The sequence below is a fragment of the Callospermophilus lateralis genome, chromosome 3, assembly GCF_048772815.1.
Source record: "Callospermophilus lateralis isolate mCalLat2 chromosome 3, mCalLat2.hap1, whole genome shotgun sequence".
In the NCBI taxonomy this organism is placed as follows: domain Eukaryota; kingdom Metazoa; phylum Chordata; class Mammalia; order Rodentia; family Sciuridae; genus Callospermophilus; species Callospermophilus lateralis.
Window position 1 is genome coordinate 155,008,171 of NC_135307.1, and position 25,418 is coordinate 155,033,588.

Below are 25,418 nucleotides of genomic sequence, written 5' to 3' on the forward strand. Positions count from 1 at the left end.
ATACAATTCAGGGTATGTGGATGACTAAGTTAATGACTAAGTTAAGGGTATAAATAGGGAACAGAAATAACTTCATAGATGTTGAGATCCCTCAGTAGAGGAACCAAGAGAGGGGAAAGTTTACTTAACAGTGATTTACTTTAAAGGAGTGTTTTGCAAACATTTTTCAGGAAAGAAAAGTTGGAATTAATCAGCTGTATAATCTTCTGATTTAATTAAAAATTGAAGGCAGCAGAAAATACTTATTATTTCTTAGTATGTGTTTTCTAGAAAGTCACATAAATAGATAAGAGTTTAGAATCACCTATTTATTTTAAGGCATGTTGGTATAAAAATGAAACAATAAAATCAGGTGAAATAAGCATTTGAAAAATTAGTATAATTATAAGAATTATTTTCAAAAATATTTTGCATGTAGAAAAAATTTTCAAATTTTATGCTTAAAACTTCACATTTTAATATTATGTCATGTTTTCAGTTAAGATTTAGTGACTTTTTATAGTTTGTTGTAAATACATAAATCTTAGGAAATAGTGCAATCCCAACATCCATACTAATCCCAACATCCTAATCCCAACATCCATACTTCTAAGATAAAGTGGGCATGTCATAAATCTCTGTTTTATAATCAGCATATTGTGTAGGCCATTAGAAGCCTGGATTTTTATGTGGGTTTAATAGAATTAACTATGTGCTTTAACCTTAACAATTATTGGTATATTTTTTAGAAGCTCTGACTGTCTGCCAAACAGAATTACTCTAAATAAACTCTATTTTTTTGCCAGAAGAAAATTATGTAGACGAACTTTTAGTGAAAGAAATTTTTCTCATTTAAGTAAGAACTGTCTCTGGTTAATTAGTTTAACTTTTGGTCCACATGTCTAAATAGATCATGGTGGTTATTTCAGAACTTATATATACTTCTGGAAACACATGCTATATTCATTATAGAAAGAAAGGAAAGCATTTACTGCAGTGAATACACTTAAATTCAATTTTTTAATTGGCAAAGTATGCACCTGTGGTTGGCCCCATCTCAAGGCTTGTTTCCATTTGTGAGGTCTCAAAGAGCCACACTTACATGTAACCTGGAACTAAAGGATTTTTTAATTCAGAGAGAATCCTAAAATTTCCTGCATGTTTTAATGAGATAAGTAATAGCAAATAATTCTTAAAAATTTAACACCAGTTTTGTCTCACAAATAAAATCAAATGTGTGTTTTCTTCTTTTGCCTCTGGGTGGCACACTTGTCTGCTGAACTTAGATGATAAAAACCTGCTGCAAGACTGAGGACCCCCCAAACTTTTTGGTGTGTGTGTGGCATGGTCGTTTTACAAAATGCTTTCTTGAATCTGAGAGTATCAAAATTATGTCAGTAGTGACCAATAAGATGTTTAATTATAAATAAATGGCATATTTTTAAACATAGTGGTACTTGTACTAATTGAAGAATTTTATAACCTACTTATAAAGTAGATGTCTCACAAATTGCCCTGTGTACAGTGACATAATCACGTAAGGCTTCATGTGACTTGAAATAAAATTCATTATGTAAATAAATTTAGTCATTTTCTTCTAAAAATTAATGCATATGCCAAACAGCCAAAATTCAAAATATAGTATGTTACAAAACAATTGTTTTTAGTATTGTTTTAACCAGGTTTAGCTGTCCCAATAGCTTAATAATTTAATGGCTAACATAATGACCTTACCAAGTAGTATTTTTTACAGTACAAATGTAGTATGGGATTGTGGCTTATTAGTGTGATTGAAAACATGCTTTGAAATGGCTTTATTTTTTCCTTGACATTAGTTTCCTAAAAATTAATCCTTTTATTGGTTTAGAAAATAATTAGGATCATAAACACTTTGAAAATAACTGTTATATAGAAAACTCTGTGTGACTTCTAGGAGTGCCCAGCCTGCCCATGAAGGGGTCTTCCTGTTGCCTCCTCTTCACAGTTGGTTCGTGTCTGGTGGGCTGGTGGGGACAATTGGAGGGTGTTCTTTCCCCTGGCATTGAAATATCAACCAGAACTGATCATGCTCTGCCAATGCCCAGTACAGGACTTCGCAGAACAGTCACTAGCTAAGTCAGGGTCTTACTTGCAGACAGTCTCAGTTTTCTGAGATTATGAAGGCAAGAACTTATAGCATATCTAACATAGTTAAATCTAACTTATAGTAAGGTGGCCAACAGTATTTCTAGAAGCACCAGGGAATTAAGCACAACCTTCCACAAAGGCATCAAGCAGAAACACTCAGCCACACCACAAGTAGGCCCCAGCTCCTTGTGATGCTTCCTCCCACTCCCATGTCCACTTTCAAGTGCTATATTGGTGCCTCTGCTAGATGCCAACTAGCTGCAAGAAGTCTGGACCATGCAGAGTTCAGCCTTCTAGCTCCTTTCCTTGGGTGGAATGAGAAGCAAGTGGAGAGTGAACCAATAGCTACAGATACACAGGAGACATTTTCTGGATCATAAGGACAAAATAAACATTACTGTCTGATTCACAGAATGAGGAGTGGTTATTTCTCCCAATGTTCAGAAATTCTACAATGTCTAATTATTTAGCCAAATCATTATATTCAAAAGTAAGACAACAGATGGGTAAAGTGGGAGGTGGGGAGAGGGGGGCGAGGAACACCTAACACTTTCAGATATCAGAAAAAATAAAACAGGAGGTTAATGAAGCTGTAGTCTTCCTTATCCTTAATATTAGCATGAGGGCTTACGCTTAGTAAGGGCTGTCATGTCACACTCCACATTGAGAACATTACCCACTTCAAGTCTTTAAACAACTCTCTGAGGAAGGCACTGTAATTGTCCTCATTTTATAGGTAGGGAACCAAGACACAGTGAGCCCAAAGGACTTGGACAAAGAATGCTAAAGTCAAGACTGGGTCTCAGCCTGACTTGAGGCCCATGCTTTTAACTGTTACACTTTATCACATGACATTATACAATATCTTTAACACTGTGCTGTTATGGTTCAAATTTGTAACTCCACTGTTGCCTCAGGGCAGAACAATACTAACTTCTCCACCTGAGAGAGGCCTCAAACTTTTTTGGTGCAATACAAAATACAACAATACAATACTGTAGATGAAAATGACATTTCCAGAAATTTTTATATGCAAATTTGCAACAATAATTTTGCATTAATGTAAGCTTTGCATTTAAAAGAGAATTTAACTTTGATGTATAACAGACAAATTACATTAAGACATTGAATCTGTAAGTCATTGTTAAAAAATAGTTTGCTTATTATAAGAAAAGAAAACTTTCCAGGCTTTGATATATGTTCTTATAAAAATGAAAATAAAATTCCTTTCCTCAACTGTCCTTTTCTATTTCACACATATTGATCTTTCCATATGTTTTAAATAATCACAAAATTAATAGGAACTGTTTTTAATAAATCCAAATCATAGCTGCTTTCATGTCAAAATATTTTGGGGAAGAATGAGGTGAAAAAGTTGCTTAAACATTAGGAAAAACTAAGAATAACCAAGAACAACTTTAGAAGACAAACTGAAAGACTGAGAAGGCATCTATAGGAACATGATTGCATTTGGAGGTTCTCTAATAAGGGGGACTGTGAAGTTGGCATTAACAAGGCCAGAGCCCAGGCAAAATAAAAAGGAAGAAGAAATAAAGCCAAGTACTGTTTGACCAACATATTAGCTGTGAATCAATGAAAAAACATACCCAGTGGAATAAGCCAAACCTGAATGCGATTTCCAACAGCTTTTGGAAGATGTAGCATTGGACAAAACTTCTTGATATTTTTTAAATGTTCATTATTCATAAAAGGGTCATGATACTTATCTAACTGAATTGCAGAGAAGAATTAATGGGACAACATCACACAGTCCCCAGTATTAAGGCTGGCATTAAGGCTGCTAATACACTTGTAACATTAATTGAATTTACTTATTTTTTCTTAATTTGGAACACTTATTTTGTAGCCAAGAATATTTAACTTATTTGAGGAATGTTTTTCTTTTATTTAACATCATATTTTAATGACCCTTTTGCCACACCAGTGTTAAAGAAAACATGGTTTTAAGAACTATATAGAGAGCTGTATTCTATCATAGAAGTCAAAGTAATTCATGAGATTTTTTAACAGATGTTACAGCCTCCTCTCATGAGGTGTATGATGGAATAATATAATAATAAACAATCGTTTGTAAAAAGATCCCATGGGACCCCTCAGTGAGCGTAAGACTCTCATTGAGCTATGAAAGCAAGGTGCAGGGATGATACTTGTAAATTGGCCATACCTGACTCTTTTAATAACCCCAGACAGCCTGTATCATGCAGTGATATGTAATAATTGCATCACCTTTTCTCAGACAAAGAGTTGTTCTTTGCCAAAAATTTAAACTTCTAACTAGAATCATACGTGTTAAATGTGTATAAATTTCTAAATATACTTAAGGTAAAACAGAAATGAGTATTCAATTCTAGTGAAAGAATTAAGATGGCAATTTGAGGACCTTGTTTATCTCATATCCTAGGAAATCATTTTAATACCTGTCTCTAAAGTGCTTATTCAGTACAGCAAGTGATTTTACCAAGGTTTTTAGTTAAAGGATTTTAATTCAATGCTAACAGAATAAAGTACATATTTGGGAATTTAAAAATTTAATTGATATTTGGTAAACAGTAGTCTTGATGTGAATCAATAGATGAACTTTAAATGGCTAATTTTGTAAACACTTCATTTAAGAAGAAGTTTTATGGCCTTCTACAGTGAGAAAGAAATGTTTAATCCTAAGCCTTACTCCTACGGTTTTTAAGAATGGGGTAATATATCTTTCAAGACTTTAGGATACAAAATGACTTCAAAGTATATTTAGTATGTGACTCTTATGTGTGACAAGCTTCATATTGAAAACCTTTTAAGTGTTGGGAGCTAGATTCAGCTTTGTCACTCACTGGTTGTGGGGCCCTCACCTGACCACAAGTAAGTTAAGAATTAATTGCATTAGAGGACCTCAAAGACCCGAGCATTCCTGATCCTCTGATTTATTTTGGGGCATTTTATTATCAGGTCACATCACTCTTCCCTAAATATGGCACAAAGTTTAATTTTTGTTGAACATTTTTCCCCACCACGGTAAAGACCTAGTCAGGTTCTGAGGGTATGAGTCACATAAATAAATATCTATAAACTGTCAACTTGTATACAGAACCAAGCAAGTGATATGCACATTATGGAAAATAGTACTGTGATGAACATCCTTCTAGCTAAGTTGAGTTGAAAACAGCTTGTGGAAGAGGAGGGATTTAGCAGGACTTTCAAAGATGGATAGAATTTAGACAGGACAAGTAGTGATGGAATTTTACATGACAAAGATACAGCCAGGCAGTGTGGGGCATGCCTGTAATCCCAGCAACTTGAGAGGCTGAGATAGGAGGATCACAAGTTCAAAGCCAGCCTCAGTAACCTATCTTAACCAACTTAGTAAGATCCTGTCTCTAAATAAAAAATAAAAAGGGCTGGGAGTGTAGCTCAGTGGTTAAGTGCCTCTGGGTTTGATCCCTGGTAACAACAACAACAACAACATCATCAAAAGGCATAGATACAAAACTTCTCAGGTCATGTTCAAGGAACAATGACTAGAGTTATTTTGCTTTAGTACCAGGTATCAGTATGGAAGTAATATTCAAACATGAATTCAGGCAGCACTGTAGAGAACCTTGATTCAGGGTAGTTTAACAGGGAGCTATTAAATGTTTTTTGAGCATGACACTCAACATGCTCAAAAAGTATTTTAAGAAGCTTAAGCCATAGTTATTATGTGGGGTGGATTATAATCATAAGAGAATGATGACAGCAAGAACAGAAAGGGAATTGTGGTAATAGCCCAGGGGCACGTTAATGAGGGCTAACAAGGACTGGGACACAGATGGGGTTTGTGTGAATGTAAATGTATTTAAACGTGTGTGTGTGTGTGTGTGTGTGTGTGTGTGAGAGAGAGAGAGAGAGAGAGAGAGAGAGAGAGAGAGAAAACACATGTATGTATATATGTAAATATGCATGTGGATATTAACATATGTATAGGTATGTTGTGCAGTTCTGTGCATATGTGATTTGTGTGTGTGTGTGTGTGTGTGTGTGTGTGTGTGAGAGAGAGAGAGAGAGAGAGAGAGAGAGAGAGAGAGAGAGGGAAATATTTGTGGCAGGTAAGATACAGTGCTGAGTAAGATTTAGTATCCTGAGAAGGTAGAGCCTACTGGCACTATTGACATTGTCTCTCAAAGCCAAAACCACTTCAGACCAGCAATGGAAGAAAAGAAGGTGGGTTGGCACTGTAGAGAGAAAGCAACTGTAAAGATTGACTCTTGGACATGGTAGCACTGGGCAGGCCAAACAGGTGCAGTGGAGGAGACACCAAGCATCCCTAAAGAATTCTTGCCTGATAGGAATTAGGACTGTGAGGGAAGGATTTCCATGGAGTTTTTCTCTTTACTTAAAAGAACATGTTTTCTAACCCTTTTGAAATTCAAATAGTTTGTGCAAAGTAAAAATTTACTTAGGGTTATTAAAATAGAACTTCTAAAGGTCTCTGTCATTTGATGTTTTTATTAGCCAATTTTGTTAATATTTGTTTTTAAAGTAATTTTACACTTAAAAACAAGCTCTTATTTTTCTAAAATATAATTTTATTAATTTAAATTTACATGATTTTACATGAATGAGATTTTATTGAATATCAGGGTTAATTATAGCAATAAACAAAACTTTTAAATTTAACTTAGCTTCGATAAAAGACTATCATTTACAGAGATAGGTGGTATGTGATATCAGTACTCTCCTGACATGTTTTGTTAATAATAATTATTATGTATTTATTATACAAAATTCAGAGTGATAAAATATAGAAGCTATCATATAATTAATGTTAATACCATCAAATAACATCCAATAGTTTCTGAGTGTTTCCTGTGATGTTCCATGGTAATGTACAAGCTGTAGGATAGTCAGGTTGTATCAAAGACAGTGTTATTGGAACTTCATTCAGCTATCAGCGATTATAGGGACTTCAGCTCAATGATTGTATAAGCATGATAAACTGGATGGCTCCTTTTCTTTTCTTCACAAGCTATAAAACCAATAGTTACTTTCATTAGGCTACAGATAAAGCCCACTTACTCCTCAAAGAGGAAAGCAGAAATATGTAAAAGGTAACAGATGGTAGAGGTTTCGGTTATAAGGTTTAACATGTGAGCAGTGAACTTGTTTCACAGCTTTTAAAAGTGTAAGATCATAGCATGGGAGATTGATCCAGAGAGGAAGAATTCTACCTGAGATGCCAGAAACTCAAGTTTTGTTTTATATCCCTTGCTATATTTAAAAATATAGAGACTTTTTTTAAGTAAATGCTATCAGAGAAGATTATACCATAAATCTTCAAAGTATTTAATAAGTCATGCTATGTGAAATCAATTAAAGCATAAAAATTCAATAGAATAGCAACTCAATATATATGGGAAAATGAAAGATTGTTCCCACTAACCTGTTACATGATGTGTATATAAGCCAGACTTATGTTTTTCAGTAGAGAATGTGTTCTTTTGCCCTGAGGTTTCTTAGGGAAGGAGACTCTGTTGTGGCCTCTCCCAAGGCCCAAGTCACCAGAATCTTCCTTGTTGGAGTCACTGGAGTGTATCTTGATTTTTTTCCAGAAAGAGTAGATGCTCAGTAAATGTATTGATTGATGGAAAATTGAAGGACAAAAAGACCACCCTTTGAACCTGGCTGTTCCAAATCCACATGGCATCGTGAAGAGAGCAGTTGAGCTGAACCTCACCAGCTGAAATTTTGGCATCTGGGGTGAGGTAGTCAGCTTTCTTCACCCTAGAACAGTGGCTCTTGAGGGATAGGGGAATTGCCAACCCGTGGGGACATTTGGTCATGTCTAGAGACATTTTTGGTTGTCATAACTGGAGAGAGGGGTGTTCACTGGCATCTAGTACAGAGAAGCCAGGATATTGTTAAACAGCACAAAGAATTTGTGATCCAGAATGTCCATAGTGCTGAGGCAGAGAAACCTTTCCCTAGAAGAGTACCAAGATATGATACTAGGTTGAGAGAAGAACTAAGCAACATCAATTAAATGACAGAACTCAGGAATCAGAAATACAAAAGACCAGCTCTCTTAAGTCAAAGAAATTAAAGTATACAAAAGTTTAACCAAGGAAATTGAAGTAAGAAAGACAAATATTTTAGGTTGAATTGTATGAAATTTGCTAATATTTGAATGTTTTTCAAAAGGGAAGGATGTGGTTTATGTGATTCCACTTATTAAATTTTGCATTCATTTAAAAAATCAATTTAAGAAGTAAAACATGGGTTGATTTGATTAATTCAAGTTAACATGAAAATGATATGAGATAGATTTTGGCCTGAAATCCTAAAGCTATGGTGCTGAGTATATTGAGTATATTGAGCAGGGAGTTGCTCAGATTCTGGTCCCTACCTGGGTACCACCCAAGTTGCTGAGAGGAAGGATGGTCAAGAGAAAAGCTTGCATGAAGGAGAGCTAACACATACATAGAGAAAATTGCTTTCTTCACATATCTGAGGAAGTGCAGTGGGGAGAGAGATTAGGCTGTTTTATCTCCAGAGCTAGAACTCTTAGATGGATTCAGCTCACTATCAGGAGATACTTGCTAGTGTAACTTTCTGTGCATGTACCTCCCCTCCAGCTCTACAGTGTTCAGTCTGAGACTGTCAGTCTCTTGATGGGCCTTCAGAAGGAAATTTCCACTCTAGAGCTTGCCCCTCAGAATCCCAATTAAGTGGCTACATCTTTGAGTTGGTTCCCACATGTCCTTTTCTGGCTTGAGCTGCTCGGTACCATGAAATGGGTTCCTAATGGCTCTCACTGGCTGGATCCTTGGGAAGGTAAGGACAATAGGACTTCTGTAGGCACTGGCCCATTTACTGCAGAAGGGGTCTGATGCTTAGACTATAGCTTGTTGACCTGCGAGATATCCTCTTTTCTCATTTAGAATTCTATGAAGACTTTAAGAAAATTCACATTTTTTTGTCAGCAAAAAGGCACTGAGAGCCAAGGGGATGGCTTCTAGAGGCATTTCAAGTACCAAAGTTATACTTAGGGAAGGGGAGGACACTATAAATCCCTATAGGGAAGGAATGGTTTGAATATAAGAGATTTTAAATCATGACTGTGGTTTATAATCCATACAGGATAGGTTTAGATATAAGAAAATAATGTCAAGAAAAGCATTTTAAATTGCAGGTTTTGTTTCTGTGAGAAAGTGCTCTCTGTTGTGGAGAAAAATCTCTTTGTTGATTTCTTCTTAATGTAGAACAATAAGTGGTAGTGTGGTGATTGCAGATTGTTCGGCTATTAATGCTATTTACTGGAACATATTTTAGAGAACAGTGTTTTCTATAGAAACAATAAACAACAGTTTCCCTTTTGTTCTCCCATGGAAAAATATTCTCTGGTGGGTATCTGCAGAGTAGAGAATTTCTAGCAAAAGAGAACCTTTTAGTAGTATGATATTTTAAAAAAAATACCTACCATTTTTTTCTAGCACTGGGGTCTTAGTTGAATGTATGCAGCATGGTCCTTTTGTAAAGATCCAGTGCCTTGTGTCACCTAGTTGCTTCTCTCCCAGACCCCTACGGCATACTGTTTGTCCCTGTGCAGGAGCCCTGTGCTCTTGACCTGGCCTGGCCTCAGTCAGCTCTGTGTGGCTGTCCCCTGGTCCTGAGAGGTCATTGCTAGAAGGCAGGGGCCTTGCTTCATCCTGTCTCAGACCCTCACAACAACCAACATGGCAACTTCAACCCCGTTGTCATTGAAGATATTTATCAGTTTATTAAAATGTTTTTGTGAAGAATTATTGAGATGATATGGATTTTAAATTAAATCTGCAATTTATTTGTCAAGTGATTCTATAAAATAAATTTTAAGATGATTATAAGTCTATAATTTAATAAAAGGAATAACGTATAAGGCTTTGGAGTTCACAAAATGCTTTCAGACATGATCTCCTTTACCCTTTATAAGAGCACTCTGGTTATATTTTCATTCCCATTTTACAAATGGTGAAATTAACGTTCAATAGGAAAGTATATGTCCAGGATCAGAGAACAAATTAGTGGTCTCTTTACTGGAATCTTTAAAGCCCTTCTTTTCTTTCTTCCTTATTCCCTCCAACATCTGCTATAAACTACCTTTATTTAAAGAAGAGAAAGTACTTCTTAAGCTCCCAAAGTGAATTTTATTAATGTGTAAATTGCTAGAATTTGAAGCATGGAGCTGTTTGTCCATCTAGAGAGATTGATTGATTATTCTCAATGGTCTCACCTCTTTTTTTTTTTTTTTCTTGTGATAGAATTCTCATGGGATGGGCTTTTCCTCTGAGGATAGGCAGGGCAGTTGAAATGCAGATTTTGTTAATTGCTAATTTGTTAATGGAACTTGCCTGAGGTTGCTCTATAAGCAGTATAATTTACTGGCTTGTTTTGAAATTTTCTATCAAATTTCAGCCATTCTTGAGAGCTCTTTATTGAAATACAAATTACAAAAGCAAAAGTTATAATTTTGTTGCCCAAGCAGAAACAAAAACTTTCCCTGTTGTGCCTGCTCTGCATAATTCTTGCAGGCCTCTGATCCCATCAGTGGGACAGTTTATAGATTCCTGTAATTGAATGGCCATGAGGTTGTCCCCAACCCTTTTTTTTTTTTTAAACAGAACACAAAATTGTTGAGGGCTTCACTATTGCTGCTATGTGCAGATAGAATTATTTTACTTATAAGAAAAGAAACTAGAGAGCATGCATTTTGTGTTATCTCAGATTGAAAGAAATGAGTAATAATTATATTTTAAAGTTGATTTCTTTTCTAATATAAGAACATACCAGAGAACATGGGAAATCTCCAACAGAAGCAGTTTTACCTCTTTAGCCTGCTCTTGGGCAAAGATCACAATGCGGGTTCATTTTCATGCAAAGCTGAGAACAAGGTTTTCCCACTTCAACATGTGAAAAGGAAATAAATTTAAATGCAAGGGACATTAGTCTTGATGGCATCGGAAGCCCTAAGTCTTATAGCAGAGTTGAGGACACAGTTAAATGAGCACAGAAGTCACAACTGGCATGTGTTCTCCACTGTTCATTTTGAGGGGAAAATAGGAACTTTGATTTCTTATTGGAATCCTGGTAAATTTTTAATATTTTTCCCTTAGGATTCTCTTATGCACTCCCTCTTATTGCCCACCCCCCAGCTCATACACACATACAGACACACACCCCCCCCACACACACACACACAGTTTCTCTCTAGCAGTTTCCTAAGAAGAATGCTTTGTTAGGAGGCCTGTTTTTCTTTTGAAGATAGCATACTATGAGCCAGTTCCCTCATGTAATAATATTTCCTTGAGAGTCAGTAGGATGTAAGCTTTAGGACTTACTAACTTCACTTAAAAGTATACCTTATAAAATTATTATTTGTGTTTTTAAATGATTATTAGGTAAAGCAAAAGAACTTAAAGAACAGTAGTACCTGACCATATTAAACCTATGGTTTCATCTAAGAATTTCTTTTCAGTATTCTTAGTGTATATTTCTTACTGACACATTCTTAAGACAGGATGAACAATAAGCAGTTATACTATTCCTAGGTTTATCTCACTAGTCCTGTATTATATATGTGCAAATTTTGCCCATTTGAGCAATTCCTACCTTAATAATATTACTTATACAACTGTACACTATAAGTGCCTTTTTAAGGCACCCTGTTATCTGTGATGGCAGTGACTTTTTGGTTTTGCCCCTGCTAAAGAACATTCTAAAAGCTATAGTGATGGGGTATGCAGGAGGCAGAGAATGTAGACTCAGTTTTGTTTCTTCTAAACAAACAGCTGGTTAATTCAGAAAAAAAACAGATTTTAATGTCCTTCTATGTGCTCCTCAGCCCCTCATAACTTCCTTGGCAATGTATAAATACCTTTTTGCATAGATTTACCCCTCAGCTTTGGCCATCAAGTCTAGTCTTCTTTTGTATGCTGCATCTGTGTCTCATGTTCAGAGTCTGATGTAGCTAAGTCATTTCCACTGCTGACACTTGCTGCATCAACTTGTTGAAGACCTCATTTGCTGAAGACTCATTGTAAGGATTTAATAACTGTTCTTGAGCATCTGCATCAACCTCATTAAGCCAACCTGTTATACAAACTGTAATGTTGCAGATTTGAGTCTTATCAGGGTCACGACTGAGATAGTCATTTCATAGTCAGGCCACAGTGTCTTCAACGTGCTGTTGGTACAGCTGGTAACTAACTTCTTTCCATGACTCTCCAACAGTTTTCCTAATATTAAGGAATTTATAAATGTGCCAGAATTTTCTAGTAGGTTTACAGTCTTCCTGTTAGTCACAGTGGACTGTGAAATGCCCATTACAGGAAGCACACATGAAAGACAGCAGCCCCTCATGATCCATGGGCTGTAAGTAGAGTGTTGTGTTGGTCAGAGAAAAGAGGCTTTATGTTTTCCCCATGTGGTTGAAGACTTGAGATTAAGGGAATGACTCGATTCGTGTGATGAAGGGTAAATTCTTTCTTGGAGGCTCTGATCTATAGTACTATATGCATTCTTGTGGAAAGCACTAATTTTTCTCTCCAAAAATATTTTGAAAAAGGTTTCCTTGGGTTTGGATGCCACAGTTCTCTGACTCTCTTCCCACCAAAGAAATAACAGGCATTTCCATTCTAAATTCCCATATTCAAAGATCAAGAACAAGACAAGGATATCTGTTTTTACCACTTCTGTTCAGCAGTGTGCTTATAAATTCTACCCAGGCCAGTCAATAAGAAAATGAAATAAAAGGCATCCAGACTGAGAAGAAAAAGGAAAGTTATCTGAATTTACAAATGATTCGTCTCATATTTGGATAACCCTATGGAATACATCACACACACACACGCGCACACACACACACACACACACACACATTATTAGAACTAATAAATTAATTCTGCAAGATTCCGGGATACAAGAACACTATACCAAAGTCAGCCTAATTTATTTCACCAGAATGGACAATTTGAAAATTGAATTAATTCCCATTTATAGAGCATTATAAAGAATAAAATACTTAGGAATAAATTTATGCAAGAAGGTGTATCATAAGCACACTATAAACTATAAATGTTACTATAATAACTTTAAAACTGCCAAAGTTAAATTTTTAAAACTGCCAAAGTCCCATATTTCTAGTTCAGAAGACTTAAGATTAACAGTACTCCCAAACTGATCTACAGATTCAACACAATTCCTATCAAAATCCTAATATCCTTTTTTGCAGAAATAGAAAGGTGATCCTAAAATTCATATGGAATCCTGATAACCAAAATAATTTTGAAAAAGAGAACTATTAGTCTCTTATTTCAAAACTTAACTGCAAAGTTACAATATTTAAAACAGTATGATATTAGTAAAAATTTAGAGCTCAATGAAATAGAATTAAGACTCCAGAAATAAACCTACAGTTCTATGGTCAACTGACTTTTGATGAAGGTGTAAAAATAATTCAAGGGGAAAAGAATAGTCTCTACAAGTGGTCCTGAGTCAGACTTGATGCCATTTGCGAAATTTAACTTTAAAAAGACCTAAGTTTAAGGGGTAATATTAAAATTTTTAGACCTAAGTTTAAGGGGTATTTTTAAAATTTTAGTGTCTTCTCCAGAATGAATCCTTCACAATCTTGGATTTGAGTGAAGGATATAAATCTCCCCAAAGAAAATCTAAAAATGGCTAACAAGTGCATGAAAAGATATTCACCATTAGAAAATGCAAATCACAACTACAAGATACCATTTCACACTCACAAGGATGGCTATAATAACACTTTAAAAAAAAAAAAGGTGGGATAATAAATGTCAAGAATGAAGTGGAGAAATTGGAACCCTTGTACTTTCTTGGTGATACCTGATCGCTCTAATGTCATCTGAAGGTGAAGAGTAGAGATGGTCATCTGGGATACAGAGATAATGACTACCTATTTTCCACTCAAGAATGCTCTTGTCTGGGTATTAATTAAATAAGTTTGATCATCTGTTTCATTCTATTCCTTATTTTTGTTGTACATCAAAAAATATGGCATTGTACAATAAAGAAAGTACTCTAAAAAACTGAAAAAATAAGTAAATAAATAAATAAAAAGTGGGATAATAAATGTCAAGAATGAAGTGGAGAAATTGGAACCCTTGTACTTTCTTGGTGAGAATATAAAATGATAGAGCTTCTGTGGAATTGATAGTTCCTCAAAATGTAAACATGTAATTTCTAGAAAAACAATTCCACTACTAGGTATCTACCCCAAAATATTGACAACAGATATTCAAATGAAACTTGTACACAAATTTTCATAGCAGTACTATTCATGGTCACCAAGAGGTGAAAACAAGTCAAATGTCCATCAACTGATGAAAAGATAAAATGTAGAATATTATCAATACAATAACATTATTCAGTTATAAAAGGAATTAATTGCTGTATGTTACAACATGGATGAACCTCTTAAACATGTGAAGTGAAAAAAATCAAATATGAAAAGCCACATACTATATGATTCCATATTCTAAAAAAAAATCCAGTTAGGCAAATCCATAGAGTTAGATGGTAGATTAGTGGTTGCTGGGTACTGGGTGGAGGGGAAATGGGAAGTAGCTGTTAATGGCTATAAGGTTTCGTTTTGGGGTAATGAAAATGTTCTCAAATTATATGGTGGTAATAGTCGCACAATTCTGTAATGATACTAAAAGCTATTTTGTATGCTTTATAGTGTAGATTTTTATTACATATGCATTATATCTCAATAAAGCTGTTACAAATAACAAAAAGAAGCAGCATTTAAGACAGGCTGCTGACTTATCAACCCCAATATAAAATAAAAGTCATATATAGTTTTTCATATCTATTTATCTATCATCCACTTTTCATGAAGTAGGATAATCAGTTTTCATCAGTTTACAGGCCAGCCAGGCATTTCTTTACAGATGATGAGTAGTTGTAAAGCAATCATTAAAAAAAATATATATTCAGAGGTCTTCTTTTGGGGTTGAGGCTGCAGCAACTTTGTGCCATCTGTCTACTTGTTTTGTCACTCCTAAAACCCTGATACTTTGTAAATGTATCATGACCATATAAATTTGTATCATACTTCTCCACCCCCTTTGTACTTTTTCAGGACGTTCAGTGTCTTTCCTCATGGAGAAAAGGGCTAGGTGACTTTCATTCTCAGCCACAGAAACCAATTACTTTGTGTTTTCCTATTTCTCAAGGCCTTAGTAACATAGTTATACCCAAAGAAGTCACATTTTAACCAGAACTTGTGGGGGGAAAAAAAAAAAAAAAGCCTTTTCTCCCAGATTGCACTATAAATGACCATTTTAACAAATAACATATAGCACATACCACATACCACATATTTTTTAGCCCAGATCTTGAAAGTAATTTGCAGCTCTGTCTTGCTGTCTTTTGCACTGACTTTTCTGAAAGTGCAATACTGATGCTACACTTAGTCTATTGTTTTTTAGAACCATAATGACAAAGCGTTTTTTTTTTTTTTTTTTGTTACCAGAAAACAGGTAGCAGCTTATAGGATGTCTTTGTGCACAGAGCTGAAAGAACAGAGACCCACTAGCACAAGGGAGAAGACCAGGCCTTGGGATTTGAGGCCTCTTCAGATCTGTTCTTGTGGTTACTAATGCTCTCCACTCAGCATTTCTGAACATTGCCAATCAAGCAATAGCTGATATTTACAAATAGTCCTCCAGGCACTACAGGATTGTGGCTGCTTGTAATTGTTAAGGAAGCTTTAAATTATATCTAGGTTTAAAGTATTGCTTAAAGGGGTCCTCTACATTCAAATATTTTTAAAATTAATTATGCAAGTATGGAACAAATTATATCTATTCATCAACCAGACAACTGGGATAAGTAGATCCCAACATTCTCCACTTTACCAAATAAAAGAGCTTCCTACAGAATTTCCTAAATAAAAGTCAGGCTTCTTCCCTGAAATATAGCAGTAAAGTCATCTATGTAGCATTGTAGTTTGCTTAGAGTAAAAAGTTAAATGAGGGGATGGATGATTTTGCATACACAGATTTTATTCTTGATGATTATATTTAGCCTCATAGAGAGTCTGAGTGACTTTAGGTGGAATAACTGGATATGTTTGCTCTTGAGAAGCAGGCATAAGTTCGCTAAGGAAATGCAGGGAGACAGATGGCCAGCTATTGTGTTACAAACATCATCTGCTGGGCTGTGAGCAAATATTAAGTGAATAATATATATGTAATTGGTGTGAAAGTACAGTTGCAACATTTCTAATAGGGTTTGAAGGATGGGTACTTCTTAAACATTTGTATTTCATAGGATACTGTATTGAAATGTTTTTATTTATAGGGCTAATCCATTTTAAACTGTTTTAAAGTGAACATTTTCCCCCGTTTTTTGACACCACTGCGCAATATTTTGAATTGAAATGGCCCGTAATGGCCCTTTTTTTATTTTCCATAACAACATGAGCACTAAATTATAGCTGTGCAATTATGTAAACAATGGAAATGCTTCCAGAATGAATCCTTCCTTTTAAATTTTCATTTTGTGTAATTGTTGGAACGTTTGGAGCCATAATAAACAAAATTATTTTACACATTTATCGTTCTAAAGGTCAATTATAAAAGAACTAAAGAAACAACACTATGCAAAATGAATAAACCAATTTCTGTTGCCATCACCATATGTTTTTCTTATCACTTATGGTTTTTCCAGTTACTGTGTACATAGCATTCAATTAAAGCGATTCATTTACCGGGCTGAATGTGGTTTGTGTTTATAGAACTGTGCTTTGGAGGATAGGATACAACACGCCTCTATTTGAATTACCTGATTTTTTGCAAGATCAGTGATAAGAGACAGATGTTCTCACCAGTCACTTTCTCATAAACCCGTATCTTTTGATAAGCTACAAATTCACAATTATCATTTTACAGACTAGCTTTTCACTCTCAGTATGTAGTGTGCACATGGACTTTTCACCAAAACAAGAGAAAAATACTAGTTTGGTGTCCTTTTCACCATGTTACAATATTTTTCATGACTATTTCCTTTGAACAAAAAGCATATGCAAGAATTTTGTCTGTGCTTCAGACAGGTCGACTTTAAAGGATAAACTTAATTCCTGTTTTATACTCCATTTACCATTGAACTTATTGTTTTATTGTTTGAGTCTGTTTAGAGTGGAAAAGAAACTAATTCTTGCTACCATACTTATTGTTTGGGATAAGTTCTAGAATTCCTCAAAAGAATGAAATCTGGAAAATCTTAAATGATTCTTTTTCTGTGTTTTTGTTTCCTTGTTTTTCTTATAAAGTACATAGTTTATGCATAATTGCTGTAATGACTGTTTCAGAATATTGTTTGAAGGCACTAATTTCTGGAGCCTTTTAATTTCTGGGATAATGTGTGATCTAAGAGGCTTGTTTGTACAACCTTTGAAATGTTTTTAAAATATTACTTGAATTTGTGTGGATCAAAAAAGTAATATTTTTGCTGAATAGTACAAACTGAACTTATAAAGTAGATTCTGTATAGTGAAATCTTTAGAGTTCTTCCCCTTTTTGATTTTTTTTGTTTGTTTGTTTTACTCACAACCCTATTTACTTCTGTATAACGATTTCCAGTTTACAAAACCATATGTTCATATCTACTATCCTGTTAGATATTAGTCTTTAAGACAGAATCATCCCATTCTATGGAGGATAAATGTGAAGCCCAGGCATGATATGATTTGCCTACAGTCTCACACATGTCTGTGAACCCAGGCCTCATGGCCCCAGTTTTGGAGTTCTTTTCACCAGAGCAGAGTTTGAGTGCAGGGGCATTTCCTGCTCATGGTCAAATCTGGGGCAACACTAAATAGCAGTGAACAACATAGTGGGAATGATGGCCTTTTTTTGTGTGTTGGCCATTCCTTGTGATGCTTTCAGGTAGGCCACCTGGTGTAGGTAGAGGAGTATTTTTACACCATCTTAACAATTCAAACAAGGAGGGCCCTTGCTTCAGACTGGTCAGATCACTATCTGTCAGTGATACTTTTAGCAAAAACTCAGTATCATTGATTTACTGTCATTATATTTATTTAAGGGAATATTTTCTAAGACAAATGATACTAATTTTTCAGAATAATTTTATTTAAGTTAAAAAAAATGAGTCACTGGGAAAACTGATTAGGCAAATCATGTTTGCCTTTGAGGTGAATATGGCAAAATGCATGAGATCTGTACATGAATGATTCATGTATGGGAAGTATGGGTCTGTCTTACGTATATATAATGCCTCAGAGGCTGCAAAGAAAGTTTCAAAGTCTGAAGATTTTTATTTTATATTTCTGAAGATTGATTCCAATTACAACTATGATCTTAATAATCTTTTAAAGAGTTACATGATTAGTTAGAAATGAATGGAGCAGGCTGAGGTTGTGGCTCAGTGGCAGAGTATTTGCCTCGAACATGTAAGGCACTAGGTTCGATCCTTGGCATCACATAAAAATGAGTAAACAAAATATTGTGTCCATGTATAACTAAAAAATATTAGGAAAAAAAAAGAAATGAATGGAGCAATTTGTTGTTGTTCACAACTACTCTCTTTTGAGTACCACATGGTTATTCCTAATTTTAAAATGTTGTCACAAAGGTAGAATCTTTGAGTTGTTCCATGTTAATGTGGATAAGCAAAGGAAGCAGACATGTGGCTGTAATTTGGCTGACTTCTCATATAGTTTCCTCTTTAACCCCCACATTAACCCTACCCCAGTGCTCTTTGGTGACTGTGGCACAGGCCCTGCTTCTCTTAGGGGTGCACTCTTAACGTGGGTGGCAGAGTAGGTTAGGCTAGCCATCTGTTATTGTGTCCTCTTTCCGATCTTCTTGCCCATAGAAACAGGTTCTGTTGAAGTGACTGGCTGAGGTCCAGGGGCTGGGGGAGCTGTGTGACTTTATCTCAGCTGCATGCATATCTGCTGTCTTTAGCATCATGGCAACTTAGTAATTTTTTCTGAATGCCCCATTTTACAGATCATTGACTTTACACATTCAAATCTTATGAAGCAAGATGGATTCCATTTATAAATTCTGGCTTTATCTTATTAAAGGATTTAGTTCCTAATTCCCATAAACCTATCCCAGAGAAGCATTTTTTAATTAAAACTTTAAATTCCAGTGGCAAAAATGGCTCATTTAAGTATGTGCTAAAGATTTTTAAAACCCATAGGCTTTGGGGTTTTAGTTCCTCATCTCAACAGATGGAATTAACACAAACATAACAAAGTTAACATCATGGTTATTTGCATTATTAATCTTCAGATGCATGGCATTATGCTACCTTGCTAGCCAGGTTTGCACGAATCCTTTCATAGCAGCATATGTCAACAGAAATGTGCTTCCATCTGCTGCCAGATAGCTTGATGTCTGATATTCTGAGTCAAGGCCCAGCACAATGCGTACCTCTGTGAGTAATTACAGGTGTGTGGTGAGGAGCCCAGGGCATTAATCAGAGGCTTAATTATGAAAAAGGTGGATCTTTTGTTCTACTCCTGGAGCATGAGTTTACCACACACTTTCTAAACGGCAGCACCCATCTGCTGGTCCCCTTAGAATGTTTGCCTTTGCTGATAGGAACCCTAAAGTGTGTCACAGGGCGTGATTAAAGCAGGTTAAACATTAACTAAGAAGAAGCATGGTTCAGACTTTTCTTCCTTCCTTCCTTCCTCTTATCTACCTATCTGTATATTTGTTTATTTTTAGCCCAGGAAAAACTCTGCCAAAATGCCAAAACTTTAAATTAGCATTTGATAAACTGTTTACCATTTGTAAGCTTTAACAGATAAAACATTGTGCAGTCATGTTGATGATACAAATAGTATGATTTATAAAAATTAAATGAGGCTACTACGTAAGGAAAAATGTTTTGTGAACACATATAAATGCTGTTTCAAGAAGGTAAGTTGTCAAATGAGGTTATTTGTATTATGAGGGATTTAAGTTAATGTATTAGGATTTGGCATGTTGTTACTACTGTGCTCTAATACAATTAAATCAGAATTATTTTAAAGGATTTTTCCAATGGCCATGCTAAAAACTCAGAAACTGGAGACTTTTTAATTTTGCTTTTTAATCATATATTGGAACTAACTATAGATTATATAACTATTAGTCAATGCCTATAGTACTTTGGTTGTTTGATTAATGTTCCTGGCCAAAAACTGCATAGATGAAGTTTAGGTTTTCTAACTTACCCTCTTATATACAGACTTGTACAGATGGCTTCAGAGGTATGGCCTAGCTATAATGGCATGAGTGCTGTCCAATGGTGGATCTCTGATTTGTCACAGACAGGACTGAGGTGACTGCCTCAGAATAGAATTAGAAGTTGGGGAGTTGGGGTGGCTAGCCACCAATAACAGCCATTGAGACACAGGACACAAGGCTTCTGGGGCATACAATGCTCTTAATACAGAAGGTTTCTGCTGCACTGCGTACTTGTGCCTTGCAATCACACATTTCCTCACAGCTACACTGACTCTCTGACCTTAGTACATCAGTGATCACAGCATTCCCTGGGCACTCTATACATTTCTGTTTGTTGGGGTATAAAATTACCTGGAAAGTGAAAATTTCCCTTAATATAAACAGCATGCTTTAACTTTTAAATATTGAAGGCTAAAAGCAGAACATAATTTTCTTTAGTGATAGGATATATATATATATATATACCTCAACACTCCTGAAGCTTGTCCAAGGAGTCACCTTTAGGTGGAATATAAAAGAACTGTCTTGTCTCATTGCCACTGTTTAGATTTTGGATGATCTTACAGTTTGGTGTCGTCATTCTCTTACCTGTAAAATAGGTACAGTTACCATTGTAGTATCTCATTTCTTGGTACCCCACCACTGAAAAATTTCTATCATCCACATTCTTTTAGATTAATATGTAGAGGTCATATTTACACACAAACTTCTTTGGAATTTTATTCTTAAAAATTACACTTGTGGGGCTGGGGATATAGCTCAGGTGGTAGAGTGCTTGTCTTGCATGCATAAGGTTCAATCCCCAGCACCACAAAAAAAAAAAAAAAAAAAAAAAAAAAAATATATATATATATATATATATATATATATATATATATATTTTACAGTGTGATAGCTGGGCTTGGTGGTGCATGCCTGTTATCCCAGCAACTTGGGAGGCTGAGACAAGATGATCACAAATTTGAGGCCAGCCTCAGCAACTTATTGATACATTGTCTCAAAATGAAAGATACATAGAGTTCAGGGATGTAGTTCAGTGGTAGAGTGCCCCTGGGTTCAATCCCCAGTAATGCAAATAATAATAAATAGTGTTTTTTTATCTTCCCTTTTAGGATATTTTAAATACCATTATAAGGCACTGTCCACCGCGCTTTTTCTCCCTGGGTTTGCCTGGATTCTCAATGCTGGTGGGAGACTTTATCACGGCTGCAGCAAGGGTCCTTAGTACAGACATGTTGGCGGTGAGTATGACAATGCTTAGCATCCAGGCTCCCAGGAGGCTTCTCAATCGCTAACAAGGTTCAGATTTCTCCACTTGTAACAGGTGTTGACTCATTAGTGCAATGTGAAACTGGGCTCTCAGGGTAGATACCCTGGCAGCTGATGTGTGAAATTGTAGGATAAGATGACATACTGGTATTGGAAAGGCGTTTCATCAAAAGGCCAAAGTGTGAGAAATCATATCCTCACTAATATTTCAGCACATTTACACAGTCAGAATCAGAATTTTTCTCTTAGAATCTTATTAGATATTTTCTGATAAATGCTGGTACAGACATAACTGTCCAAAGTAAAGAGAAAATTGTAAGTGTACATTAACAGTACAGTGTTGTTGTTTTTTAGTTAGGTCTTCATTATTATTATTCTCATAGAAACAAAAATTTTTGTGTGTGGTCTTAAATTAAGAGTAAACCTAGGGCCTCATGCATCTAAACTTGTACTCTACCAAATCCTCAGCCCTAGAAATATTTTCTTTAAATATTATAATACTAAATTTTTTTACCAGAAAGAAATATCTATTTTCTTATTATTGTGCCAGAAAACTCTAGCAGAATTCTTATACTAAAAAATTAGAATCAAGGGGCTGTGGCTGTGGCTCAGTGGCACACTTTCCTGGCATATGAGAGGCACTGGATTTGATTCTTGGCACCACATATAAATAAATAAAATTGAGGTCTATCAACAACTAAAAAATATTTTTTAAAAAATTGGAATCAAATAGACTAGATGAGCATTAAAGGCTACAAAAAGAATTTATTTTCAGTCTTTATATTTACTGCCACTATGTAGGCAGCATCTTAATTCCTTTGGAGAATACTCTTACACATTTGAATTTAAAGGACCTTTCCCATTTATATTGTGTGCAATTATTATCTGTTCAGAGTCATTTTCCCCTTCAAATGGTGTAAATAAAATAAACTTTACTATTTGCCAGGGATTTGTATTGAAGTTAGTATGAGTATCCAACGCCCTAAAATTTGTTTAACACATGGGTACCTTTTCACTCTACTTTTTTTTTCTGTGCAGAGTAAATTCAAACTCTGAGCCCCAGGTTTTAAATTAAATTTATTTAATACTTTGTATGGCTGATAGTTCATGCTGGTATTTTTGCAGGCTTTTTCTTATAAAGATAAATGAAACAGCAACGAAAAGCAAAAAGAGACAAGAGCAAAAGAAAAGAATGAGGGAAGGGAAACAAGAGAAAATGTTCAATTTATTCAATTAAAGTTGTTTTGTGAATAATATGGCTTTCCCATTTGTCCTGTGTACAACTATTATCTATTCAGAGTCATACTTCCCTATTTCAAAAGATTATCCCAAAATATTTTAGGATAATCTCAAAGAACTTTCAAGCCTATTTTTAATGACTTGAAACAATGTTGAAAAAATTTATAGGATACAAGGAGGAAAATCATACTACTTTGTTGAATTTTTTTTAATTCATTCATTTATTTATTTATTTTTGCATTACAATTCTTAATATACCATTATACTATAATTTATCATGTCTCTGATTATATATAAGGTTTGTTGACACCAAATTCACATCTTCATACATGTATGAAGTCTCCTTTCACGATCCATGCTATTCCCCTTCTCCCTCCTACCCCTATTCCCTATCTAGAGATAATCTTTCTCCCTTGCTCTCCCTCCCAATCCCATTTTGAGTCACCCTCCTTATATCAGAGAAGACATTCGCATTTGTTTTTTAGGGATTGGCTAACTTCACTTAGCATAATCTTCTCTAATGCCATCCATTTCCCTGCAAATGCCATGATCTTATTATTTTTTATTGCTGAGTAATATTCCATTGTGTATAAATGCCACATTTTTTTAATCCATTCATCCACTGAAGGACATCTAGGTTGGCTCCACAGTTTAGCTATTGTGAATTGTCCTTAAACTATACTTCAGAGCAATAGTAACAAAAACAGCATGGTACTGGCACCAAAACAGGCTAGTAGACCAATGGTACAGAATAGAGGATGCAGAGACTAACCCACAAAATTACAATTACTTTATATTAGACAAAGGTGCCAAAAGTATGAATGGAGAAAGGATAACATCTTCAACAAATGGTGCTGGGAAAACTGGAAATCCATATGAAACAAAATGAAATTGAATCCCTAACTCTCACCATGCACAAAAGTTAACTCAAAATGGATCAAGGATGTAGGGATTAAACTAGAGACTCTGCATCTAATAGAAGAAAAAGTAGGCCCTAATCTCCATCACTTGGGGCTAGGCCCTATCCCCCCTTCTGATTAATTAAACAACAAGTAATGTGGCTTAAGGACCGTGCCTGGTAGGTTGTCCAATTCAACATATGGTTTTTACCCGTCATCAGAAAACTGACCTTTAGGCGTCAGCCTCCTGTCTTAGGTTGATACCACTGCAACTGGATCATAACCGTCACTGACTACCGGTCCAGCATACAGCCATACTTGTGGATAGGTCTATGCACCGGTGGGGGAGTGAGGTTCTTTGCCTCACCTCTGTTGGCCCCCAAATTTGACCTTGGTGCCAGTGGGGGAGTGAGGTTAATGTGGCTTAAGGACCGTGCCTGGTAGGTTGTCCAATTCAACATATAGTTCTTACCCGTCATTGGAAAACTGACCTTTAGGCGTCAGCCTCCTGTCTTAGGTTGATACCACTGCAATTGGATCATACCCTGTCGGGAGCCATTTTCACACGTGACTGGGTGACTCCCGGTTAGGGTCTGAGGCGCTCTGGCTATGTCGGAGCTTTCCCGGCCCTCTCCTGTTGAGAGAACCTGTCGGTGTGGGGGTATAACTGACCACTGACCCCGGAGGCCCAATCACTGACCCTGACCTTGGAGTGCGGCCCCCCCTTCAACCTTCATTGGATGGAATTCTCCCCTGAATTTCTTGCTCCCCAATAAAAGGCTACTCCCTGGCGTGCTCGCTCTCTCTCTCTCCTGCTAGCCCTGAGTAATCCTTGCTGCCCTGCCGGGCGGTTAGAGGAGGGAACCAGAGAGGGGAGCCGTCTCGGACCTGGTCATAGAAAAAGGTAACTGAGTCTGTGTGTTTATTTCAATCTCGCTAGCTAACTTGTATGCCAAGAACCTCATTAATGAAACCATTGCGCTGGCCGCATGGTAAAATACCCGTCACTTACTACCGGTCCAGCATATAGCCATTGGCCCCCAAATTTTAGACCATCACTAGCAGAAGGGAGGAGGATATAGAAATGCCACAACACCAAGCCAATTGACAGCTGCTTTGGAAAAATTGCATCACTGGTGACACCATCAGCAAAGATATGCCAGCACTACCACAATTAACATGGGGTGCGCTGGCAAGGAAATAAAAATTGCATCACTGGTGACACCATCAGCAAAGAAATGCCAGCATTACCACAATTCGCTGTACCAAACGATAGTTACATAGTCTAGGCAAGTTCTGTAAGCAGTTCAAAGTGGAGGAATCTATCAATATGTCCATCTCCTCCCAAAGTCCGTTTTCCTCCCAAAGTAAGTTGACTCCTTGATTGAGCATTACTTGTTAAGTTATATTCATTGTTGCATCAGTTTATACAGTTTACTGTGATAGCTATCATAGAAGCTGTAGTTTGTCTTCACTGGCACTGGGATGAAGATAGGAATTCTGGCAATGATGCTAAAGAGACATTATCCTGAAAAGAATTATTAAATATAATGAAAAGGAAAGGTGAAAGTAAACAAACAGATCTGCTAACCTCCTTTAAAAACAATACTTAACAGCTGTTTACCTGATTTAAATTAGT

The 25,418-nt window shown here is 35.9% G+C and overlaps 1 protein-coding gene across 5 annotated transcripts in view; it reads left to right on the plus strand.

Moving 5' to 3' along the window:
* The window catches only part of Ralgapa2 (Ral GTPase activating protein catalytic subunit alpha 2), a 325,597-nt gene that overhangs the window by 149,934 nt on the left and 150,245 nt on the right, over nucleotides 1-25,418 (plus strand). For 4 of the 5 annotated variants that reach the window (XM_076851458.2, XM_076851460.2, XM_076851457.2 and 1 more), the window contains one exon: nucleotides 21,485-21,613. In XM_076851458.2, coding sequence (XP_076707573.2) covers nucleotides 21,485-21,613 — 129 coding nt within the window. Of the gene's footprint in view, nucleotides 1-21,484; nucleotides 21,614-22,766; nucleotides 22,839-25,418 lie in introns of those variants that run through there. The other variant, XM_076851461.2, reaches the window with a different exon arrangement.